Source organism: Electrophorus electricus, chromosome 19 (genome assembly GCF_041902795.1).
Source record: "Electrophorus electricus isolate QZ-2024a chromosome 19, ASM4190279v1, whole genome shotgun sequence".
NCBI classification, from domain to species: Eukaryota; Metazoa; Chordata; class Actinopteri; order Gymnotiformes; family Gymnotidae; genus Electrophorus; species Electrophorus electricus.
The window spans coordinates 20,931,414-20,942,492 of record NC_137515.1 but is presented as its reverse complement, the minus strand read 5'-3'; the positions used below and the strand labels follow the sequence as shown (position 1 = coordinate 20,942,492).

Sequence of the window (11,079 nt, the reverse complement as noted above, 5' to 3'; positions counted from 1 at the left end):
GAAACTTGTGCCTGACGTTTTTGTAACTCATTTTAAAATCACCAGATCAGAACCAAACCCGTGATGTAATCTCTCATTGAAAGTTTTAAGATGGAGGCCATTTAATGGAAAAATATTCAGTGTTAAACCAGCCAGTTCAGTTGACTATTAAAGCAGAAATTAAAGCATCAAAAGAAACTTTACCTGCTTCAATTGCATCTTAAAAGAATCACAAAATTAAGAGAAAAGTGAAGAAATGAAGAAGTGGATAAATATGTAAACAAAAGCGAAAATAGATGCAGTTTTTCCATTTCATTTCTGCAGTGGGATAAATTCAGTGCATTTCCACTCTGCCAGTTCAGCATTTAGATGGCACTGTGCCCACTGCACCCATTAAAATTCCAAACACAAACCCAAATCAACTAAAAGCTTTAGTCTCCATCACATCCATTATGCTGTACATTCTCCAGACTAACCAGTCTCAGGTATTAGAGGAATATAGAAAAGAAATCAAAATCAAAGAAACAATACATGTTCATGGGAAGCTTCCCAATAGCCTACGTGCACACAGCCTGAAGCACATAAATGACAGGGTTATGGACAGGTGACCTGAGGCACTTTGGTTAATGACACCAGCAGAGAAAATTCTACACTGCTGAAAACAATTCCAGGAGCACACGCTACTGACAGAGATGGAGCTTCAGAGTATCTGGACACACAAGACTACAGTTCTGCAGGAAAGAAGCATGCAAAGATTAATAATAATTAAAACAAACAAGAATAGATCAGTGTTCTCTCAGAAAAACACCAGAGACCAGGCAACTAATCCTCACTGCTGCGAAAAGTGAGGAACTCCACTGAAGGTCCACACCAGGTGTGAGAGACACGAGGCTGGTTGCTTCACAACCATGATCAATGGAAACCCAAAGTGAAGATAAAATAAGCAGGACCAAATCAGAATACTAATGGGTTAGTGCTTCCATTCAAAAAGGGTTAGGGTTAAGGTTAGAGTTAGGGTTAGGGTTTCCAATCAAAAGCCCCACAGAAACCTGGCTGCCCATGCAGTCTGGTACAACACCACACTACATTAAATCATACAAACAATACACATTACATTTATAACAATACAAATTACATTTTACAGGGACAAGTGCTGTCTCTATAGCGACAACTGCATTCATCAAAGTAGGTTATCCATGTAGAGAATCTATGGACAGTCATATCCTGACTGAACACAAGTCTCAACCATCTGATCAATCAGATCATCAATTAATCAATCAAGCACAGCTGCTGAAGAATAAATTAAAATGCCTAAATAAATCATATGAATGAATATAACTACTGGCTGGCAAAGGAAAATTAATAAAGACATGCTGAAATATTTTGTCTCAGTATGAGATTGGATGATTAGAGGAAGGTGCTTGGGGGGTCCTGTTTTACCTAGACAATAGTATGAGTGTAACATTCCCAGGTTTGGGATCATATCCTCAGTTGCTGCAGAGCAGAGGAGTCTCTTGGGTAAGGGGACACACTGCCTCCCATCTTACACCCCACCATGTAATTAGAACCATGAGAGAAAACTAAACAATTACTCATGAGAACTAATATTAGGGTCAGACAGGGGGAGGAGGAGAAAACACAAGAAATAAAGGAAGAGGCTCCCCTCTGGCAGCATGGCTCTGTCCATGTCAGTAGAATGTGCTGGAATGGCAGATCAGGAAATGCAAAAAGGACTCTACCACTAAAAGGGGGAAGGGCGTGAAAAAGAAAACTAGAGAGTGAGAGATTGTGAGGTGAAGGGGTGCATTCAGCCATTCATCATAAAAAAAACTGTAACATTTCCCAAATCCACACAGGTCACATCTGAGACACTTCATCTGCTTTGGTGCTCAAAAGGAGGTTGCAGGGGGCGTGGTCAGTCTCTTCCCAATATACACCCTGTGTGTGAGAGGGGGGGGGTTGGATGAATTACATGCACCAGTTTTATGTCCTAAAACACAAAGCAAAGCACCACTCTACCAGCTAACTGTGTGTGTGTGTGTGTGTGTGCGCGCACAGGTGATAATCCACTTATTGTTTTTTCCAGTCAGGTAGGGTTTATGCTGCAGCTGCCAGGCTGTTACTCGAGGAGACTGCTCTCTGGTGGCTAAGACAGAGCACACCCTACACACCCTTCAACAAAAGGCCATGGGTGAGGAACACAGGCAGCCTGTTAAGTATAATAAATGGCTCCTGTTGGTCTTAACGTCTGTATATTTTGGACAAAAATCTTATGTATATGTAACAATATATTTTGACTATATCATGACTTGCAATACAATGAACCTTGAAGTAATGTGGTTAGACACTGCCCTACATTTTATTGAAATTATTTATATTGGATTATCTGAATGCATTGATGCACTCCTTTGGTGCATCACCTACAGAGCACTCCACTGGAGTGCCTTGATTTCCCACAGCTCATAAAAAAGTGTGATTTCTTAGAAGAACTTTTAGCATATGGCATCCTTCTGTAATGTGATTATTACATTAACCCTTCTGTAATGCAAAATTACAAAGGTTTATTTTGGGATAATAGTTAACATTATGCAGTGAGAATGAGCTGTCATCAGTTTCACTTCAGTCAGTTTTAAGTTGTTACCTGTAGTGGAACTGAAATGTATATTTAACAAAGGTGTAAAATAAAAGTGTAATTAAAAACGGACTTTTCTCTGAAAAACCAAAAAATAACCCAGATGTATTATTCTTACACACAGTTTGACGAAAAGATGACCCAGATTCTGTATGTTTGGGAGCAGGTGTGTAAGTGTGAGTGTGAGTGTGTGTGTGTGAGTGTGTCCTTGCATATGCATGTGCTCACCCAATCCCCAGGGCCAGTATGTGTGACAGCAGCAGAGAGGGGATGAACACTCGCAGGAACTCAGTGGAGAAGAATCCTCCCTTTTTCATAGCTCCAGTTTTGCGCATGCTCAGGGTGACCGAGCGCCGTGGATGACAAAAATGGAATTCTCTGGAAGCACCACATACACCAACTCAGTCAGTCCCCTCATCATCACTGTCAGCAATGGTCTGTTAGTTTTGACTCACTAAGAGTTTTTAACCTGCCATTGTCAGGTTACTGCTGTTAAAATTAACTGCTGTTAAAATTATGCTAAACAAAATAACATGAAGGAATCCTAATGGAAAAGCACCACTCTTATCCAGAGCAACTTACAAAAGTGCTTGGTCATTTACTTATAGAACACATCCTAGCAAGTACAATAGGTTAGAGTCCAATATACCAATGATGTAGAATACTATAGAAATACAGGAATCAGTGCTGATGCCTAGAAGTGTGAAACACATATGCTCTATAACAGACAACAATCAGTGCAATAAACAATAAGTACTTGAGTTAGTCAACATCAGTGTAATAAACAAAACCCTACAATAAGCAAAGTTTCAGTTACTCAACACAGGAGCAGGGTCAGTGGTCATTTAAATATTTCACGAATAGATGGGTATTCAGTCTGTGTTTGAAGACTGCAAGGGACTCTGCTGTCCGGACAGCAAGTGGAAGTTTGTTCCACTGTATGGGACTCAGGACAGAGAACAGTCTCCATGCATGTCTTCCATGAGGCTTGAAGCATGTTATTTCAAGCTGAGCCGTTCTTGAGGTTCAAAGTACTCAAGCTTTCGATCAGGCTTTGACATCATGTATGGAGAGGCTGGTCTATTTTTTGGTTTGGTAGATGAACATCAAGGTTTTAAATCTGATGCGTGCAGCTACAGAAAGCCAATGAAGGGAGCGCAGCAGTGGAGTAATGTGTGAACTTCGAAAGATCGAACACCAGTCGTGCTGCTGCATTCTGGAAAAGTTGTAGAGAGGAAGAGGAAGACCAGCAAGTAGCGAGTTACAGTAGTCAAGTAGCTCTGAAATCACAAGAGACTGCACAAGCACCTTGGCAGCTTCCTGTGAGAGAAAGTTCTCTCTCCACTCCAAAATGTGAACTCTATATGTCCACCATTCTGTTCCAGTGTGCGTTGAACTCCAACACAGACACACCTCATTCTAATAATGAGGGACTGATTAAGTGATCACCTCATCAACCAAATTTTATTCAACAAGCAACGTGAAAGTCGAATAAAAGCTGTGATTGAACATTGGTTTTATTCCACCAAATACTGATTTCTGAACTCTTCATAAGTTAAAACATCAGTATTGTGTTGTTGAAACATGGATACGAACTTGTTTTCTTTTCATTATTTGATTTCTGAAAACACTGCAACTTCATAGTTATTTTGACCAGTTGTAATTTTCTGCAAGTACATGCTGTAAATGACAAAATCTTTATATGGAATTTGGGTAAAACTTATAGATTAAAACAAAACTGTTAATTTTATTCAAAACATACACCTATAAATAGTAAAACCAAAGAAACTCAATTTTGCAGTGGTCTCAATTTTTTCTGGAACCAACTGCACTCATTTTAACTCACAGAAACATTAAGTGGAACAATGACACAATGACACCTTGTACAGTCAGAGACTACAAAAATTAGAAAACGCACATTAGATTCTTTAATGAAGAAATAACCAAAATTAATCAGTTTTTCCCCCTGCTCTCCTACATCTAATTATGAAAACACACATCTCACCGCTGCTGCTGAACACTTTTCTGCCGACTCCCTCACCCAACCTTCCCTAATCTCTGAGATTATAACAAAAACTAAATTCCTCTACCTGCCAACTTGGTCCTGCTCCCACTCCACTTCTTAAGAAGTGTTGTTCTGCTATTTCTGCTCCCATCCGTCATCTCATCAATGCATCCCTTACGTTGGGTTATGTTCCTTCAGCTCTCAAAACCCCAGCTATCAAACCCATTCTTAAAAAACCTGGAATAAATGCAGCACTTCTTGATCATTACCGGCCCATTTCCAATCTCCCCTTTCTGGCCAAGGTATTAGAAAAAATTGTAGCTTCTCAACTGCAGTCTATTAGAACATTTTCAATCTGGTTTCCATCCCATGCACTGAGACAGCCTTTTACATGTCCTAAATGATCATCATCTCTCTGTTGATTCTGAGTATTCTCCTCCTTCTAGATTTAAGTGCCACATTTGACACAATTAACACACTCATTGCCTGTCTCAACCAACATGATTCTTGAATAGTTCTCGTCAAAAATGTCCTTTTTCACCTCCGTAATATTGCTAGCCTTAGACCTCTCCACACACGACCCTGAGACCCTGGTTCACGCCTTCGTCACCCCCCGTCTTGATTACTGTAACTCTCTCTTCACTGACATCCCTAACAAAACCATCCGCTCACTTCAAGATGTCCAAAACTCAGCCACAAAAATCCTCCTTCATAGAAGGAAATCAGTCCACATCACTCCTAGTCATCAGCTACATGGGCTCCCCGTCCCTGAGCGCATTCAGTTCAAAATCCTCCTCCTTACATCCAAAGCTCTGCACGGTCTTGCACCTCCCCATCTAGCTCAACTCTTACACCCTTACTGCCCCATCTGTACACGTTGGTCTCCTCTGCATCCCCAAGTTTAGATTGGTGTCTGTAGGAGGCAGATCCTTTAGTGTCATGGCCCCAAACTATGGGACACTTTACCTCAATCTCTCTGTCTCTGCTCCACACTCTCCTCCTTCAAATCTCTACTTAAAATAACCCCCTTCTCCCAACACTTTTCATAACCTCTTTTCATTATTGTGTTGTGCCAATTTTATTTACATATTATTTTTTTCCCCCACCATCATTGTAAAGCGACCTTGTGTCTGTGAAAGGCACTATATAATTTTAACTTATTATTATTATTATTATTAATAATAATAATAATAATAATAATATTAAGCCAGACAAATGTAAACACAGGCCATTCTAACCCTAACCCTAATGTCCCAACTGCAGTCAGCACAGTTCTAGAGTCCAGCAGTGTCCACTGTGCAGTTATAGAGCTTAGCACAGTCTGCACAGTACGCTAACCCTGTAGATGGGCTCAGTGCTCACTTGGGAGGGCTGTTTTCTGGACGGCTGGACCAGTCAGCCACCCAGTCAGAGTCCTTCATCAGAATGTCCTCATCCCTCATCTTCTCCAGAACCTCACACGTGCACAACACGCACACAAAAAACAGCACACAATCTAGGGTTAAGGTTGTGTGTAATAGAGACGTGCATGTTTTGTTGTTGTGACATTTTGATAAATGCTGTTATGCTTTAGATGCCGCAATACCAATAGAAGCAGAGACATGTGCCAGTCAGCGGTTAAGGTGACAGTCACCGTTATGTAACGATTGCTGACTGCTGTATGTACATGAAACTGCTGCTCCCTACTGGAGGAGAAACAGCTGTTTGATTGCATCATATTTGGTTCAGCATGTACATGTGGCACAACCTTTCAGACTGTCATCTATAATTCTCAGATAAAAATATAAATTAAATCCAATAGTACCTGACTTTCACCTCTGTCCACATCAAAGATAATCTGACTTTGACCCTGAGGAGTGTGAGGACGTGGAGGACTGTGGGAGAAACACACACACACACACACACACACACACACACACACACACACACGTTCATGCACATTTTTAGTTACATAAATATATATTTTAATTTATAATACTTAAAAAGTGACATAAATTTTGCCAGATTGCCTGAGTAAAAGTTAAAATTTTACTTTAATAACATTCTCAGTAAATCAGTATGAATTTCATGCACAACAGAGGGTTATGAAGAATCCAGAGGGCTTAGGGTTAGGGTCAGGGTCAGGTTCAAGGTCAGGGTTATGAATAAAGAATCCAGAGGATTTAGGGTCAGGCTCAGGTTTAAGGGTTAGGGTTATGGATTAGGGATTAGGGTCAAGGTCAGAGTTATGAAGAATCCAGAGGTCTTAGGGGTTAGGGTAAGGCTTAGGTTTTAGGGTTAGGGGTTATGGAGTAGGGTCAGCCCCATGTTGTTGATGGGCTTTATGTCCACAGAATTCCCTTATGATGGATGATTTTCCATGATCCCACCATTCTCTGTATACTGTCAACAACATTACACAAGAAAACCCCACAATGTTGGCAGTTCTTGAAATACTGGCCCCCTGACCTGCCTAGTCTAACCCCAATGACCCTGACCTGGCTAGTCCAACCCCAATGACCCTGACGTGGTTAGTCTAACCCCAATGGCCCTGACCTGGCTAGTCTAACCCCAATGACCATGATTCATTCTAAGTTGCTTAGACCACTTGATTTTCCCACTGTGAATTCACACAAACTGATCCTCTGAAAACTTGCTCACCCGTTTTTTGCTGCACTTTGGGGTGACGCATCTAATTTCCATACACGGAAGCTCCAATCGTGAAAGGGCAGCTGTGACTAATAAAGTGGCCATTCAGTGTAGTTGGTATTTAGTTAAGCGAGTCTGAGGACAACACTAAACTAGGTAGTGCCTCCAGGACTGTCCTATGCATTAGGGTTAGGGTATTCCTACCTGTCACAGGAGGAGTTACTGCGGCTGGATTCATGTTGAGCATCCAGCAAGATCTTCTCCATGTCCCCGTTGTGGATGGAGGAGGATGAGGGGACATGCTCCAGCCCTCCCGCCATACCATCATCCTCCTCAACTATTGGGGCAAGAGCAGGCATCACCACGGCACCAGACGAGGAATGAGATGTCTCACCCAAGCTCCTGTTCATCTCGAGCTCCACCCATGAGCCTGAGAGAGAAACATGAGAACAGTAACCAAGACCTATGAGAGCAGCTGCTGTAACCCTACAGGCTACAGGATGATTTTAAGTGCTAAATTAAAAAAAAATCTAATTAATAAACTATGTAAGCCTAGAAAGCACAAGCTGCAAATATTAACATGCACTTGCATTTCTGATTCTACACACTCAATTATCAGGAAAGACATGTGTCAGCACAGGAAAAACACTGCAACTCTCCACTTGCTCAGTTTATGAAAACTGCTCATTATTTTTAAATGGATATAAAGGAACAAGTCTGAAATCCCTTATGTTTATGTCCAAGGTCCAGTTCCTTCAAAAATGAACCCTGCATGTAAAAAGAACTCAGATCTTCACTGTCTCTTAGTTCCTAACCTCCTGGATCACCAGAAACGTGTCCTCCACAGACTTTTGGAAAATGCTTTTAAAACAACATGCCCAGCTAGGAGGCAGAAATGCCTCCTGCAACACGACTGTAAGCATGCCTGCTGATCCTCCCTGTCCTGACCCTCCATTACATGTACATCCCCCTAAAGCACTAGTACATACAGCACTCATGTCCACCGTGCAGAGGTCAATTCTTCCTCCATTAATCTAAACAGAAAACAAAACGAGAAAGCAATCCAGCACAACCTTCTCTGAATGGGCATCAGAGTTTCACATGAATATGGCCTGTACAAGCATGCTGTACCCTGTTCTGGGTAGAGCACTCATAACTACTCTAATAATAATAATAATAATAATAATAATAATAATATTATTATTATTATTATTATTATTAACAACCGTAGCTCCAACCCTATTCAATCTCACTAGGCTGTAATATTCATATAGTCCTCAAGAGCTTGTTTAGCTGGACGAGATGTGTTGTTTATCTTATCTCACACAAACTAAACTCATCTAGTGTGATCAGAAGAGAGTTGAAGTGGAGAAATCACTGTACATTGTAGTCACTGTAGACATTTAGGTGACACTACCATCAATAGCAATTTTCAGTTTCACCAGGATGTGACAGTAGTAACCAACTGGTCTCATCACCAGTAAATTACGGTAAATTGAGGAACTTTGTTACTGTTGTAAATGTCTGAAATGCTCACCAACCCAAAGAGCCACACTGGCTTGTCAGAGGAAGAGTCAGGGGGATTAACTAACCCTAACCTTCCCTATATAAGCCCTATTTACAGCATAGTGCCACCCCCTCCACCCCACAGCCCAGCAGGAGCACTGCCAGACAAAGACACACACACACACACACACACACACACACACACACACACACACACACACACACACACACACACACACAAACACGCACACGCACACACAAACACGCACACGCACACACAAACACGCACATGCACACACAAACACGCACATGCACACACACACGCAAGCACACACACTTATTGTTTATGTCTTGGCAGAGAAGAGGTGACCTGTGTCGTACAGCTCCTGTACTGCTGCCTCATCACAAAGTACTGGTTTATCACAAGTTGATCTCAAGTTATAGGGGTCAGTCCTGTTGTGCTTACACACTACCGTTTGATCTCAAGTTCTAATGGTTAATCCTGTTGTGTTTACACTCTGACATCTAACCCTGACATCATTTCAGCTATAATACAGAGTTTATAGACACACAGAATAGAAGCTTCAATACAATCCATCCGAGCAACACATGATTTCCTTAAAAAGCAAAAACTTCCTTATAAACTGAGTAGAACACATGACCAGAGGGTTCCACTTAACTGGTCTGAAAGTGAGATTATTGTTTTGATGAACTAGCAGTAGCTTCCCAGTAATACACACTGGCTGTTCAAACAGGTGTTCTTAAGGAATTTTACTTCCCTAAGAACGTAAAATGACTCTTTTTGTGTTACAGCCATAAACATGCAACCAAGGTTGCTGAACATTCTGGCCAGGCCTGGTCATGTGGTCATACTGGTCACATGGTTATACAGGTCAAGTGGTCATATTGGTGTGCCTGGCAGGATCAAAGAGATGAGACCCAGCAGCACCTTGTAAAGGTCCAGTCACTGCCTGACACACACACACACACACACACACACACACACACACACACACACACACACACACACACATCTGTTTCAGACACCACCACCCGTCACACCCACAAACATCTGGTACATTTAAGAATCATAGTGAATATGCCTATTTAAAATGCTGTTAGTAAACAGAGCTGTGAGGCAGCTGTGATCCTGTTTTAAAATGAGTTTTGGGGGTTTTTTTAACACAAAAAACCATTGAGCAATTTAGTGACAATAATTCTTCCATAAAGGTTTCCAAATGAGAACTATAAAAAAGCATAATGGAATGAAAAAGCCACTGTAACAGTGTCCTGCAAGTCAGCAGGGTCAACCCACGGGCTAGAGCTACTGGACAAGTAAACCCTTCACACAAACACCAAATCTGGACTCCAGCTGGGGGTAAACTGGAGCCTATTTACAGTGTAGTGTAGAGAGACAGGAAAAAGATCAAATTAAAACTATATACATATATATGTTAAAATGCAGCCTTCTAGTTCATGGCTCACAAAAGTCTTCTGGCCAATATATTGACACCAAATACAAATATTAGATTAATATAAACCAGCTAGAGGTCTGTACGTACCGTTTAATCCGGAGTCTCCGCGGTTATCTGCGGACATCGCGTGAACCAGCACAGCCGCGCGCAGCCTCGCGCCAAGGTCCAGCTCACACTATATTTAGAATTGCCGTAAAAGTAGAGGAAACAGCACGGAAGTAACCATCTTTTACACTCTGGATGTAGGAGCTGCTGTGAAAGTCTGGGGTTGTTTTGAAGTACTTTGACTGATCCTGGAACTGCAACACGCACTTCTCTGCATGCAGCGCTAAAATGACGCACGAGTTTATGTGACGTAATGAAATAAGAACCAAACAACCGCAGGATTTAGCACTTTGTTTTCACCTGACTCTGTTTAGTTAATACGACTTATTGACAGGGACAAGATTTCCAAATTGTCCAGATCTGCTCAAATACAAAAATCCAACAGGAATCAAAATGTTTCTGCTGTTGGTGTTCAACGTCATAAATCGCATTCAGGCGTATCTTCAGTTACTTGCTTCCGCGTAGAATGTGTACCGCTTAAATGAGTCCGTCCATTACCATATACTCCTCAATGCCGTTCCAAACTCATACGTCCCCATAAACCACACAAACGCAGGAACTACATTAATTACAAGCCGAACATTATGTTGCTAAACCGATTCTTTTAAAGGTCACTCGTCTGTGAGCTCCATCTTTATGGGCGAGCTTTGTATTTTGAAAAGGTTTAGACATGTTTTTGTCTTTCTCTGTTGGCAGTTCAGTGGGTATGAATTAAACTGCAGCAATTAAGTGCACCAAGGCCAGTAACC

General features: G+C 41.5%; 1 protein-coding gene across 2 annotated transcripts; it reads right to left on the bottom strand.

Annotated features, from left to right (window-relative positions):
• Nucleotides 1-76: 76 nt before the first annotated feature.
• bnip3lb (BCL2 interacting protein 3 like b) lies at nt 77-10,792 on the bottom strand. 2 transcript variants are annotated; one of them, XM_027026069.3, is made up of 6 exons: nt 10,313-10,788; nt 7,449-7,674; nt 6,421-6,490; nt 5,979-6,070; nt 2,840-2,989; nt 77-1,917 (listed from the first exon to the last, which is right to left on the bottom strand). In XM_027026069.3, the coding sequence occupies exons 1-6, from the start codon at nt 10,347-10,349 to the stop codon at nt 1,869-1,871; spliced, it is 624 nt and encodes a 207-aa protein (XP_026881870.2). In that variant the 5' UTR covers nt 10,350-10,788; the 3' UTR covers nt 77-1,868. The 2 variants fall into 2 exon arrangements, with proteins under 2 accessions (XP_026881870.2, XP_026881871.2); XM_027026070.3 differs by lacking the exon at nt 77-1,917 and adding an exon at nt 1,954-2,188 and having other exon boundaries at nt 10,313-10,792.
• Nucleotides 10,793-11,079: the final 287 nt, after the last annotated feature.

Excerpts from the sequence above, each read along its gene's own strand:
- bnip3lb (XM_027026069.3), bottom strand. The coding sequence starts at position 10,349 with ATGTCCGCAGATAACCGCGGAGACTCCGGATTAAACG. Across the intron at positions 7,675-10,312 it reads CGGAGACTCCGGATTAAACG|GCTCATGGGTGGAGCTCGAG; the intron begins GTACGTACAGAC and ends TTTCTCTCTCAG. Across the intron at positions 6,071-6,420 it reads TGGACAGAGGTGAAAGTCAG|GTTCTGGAGAAGATGAGGGA; the intron begins GTACTATTGGAT and ends TGCACGTGTGAG.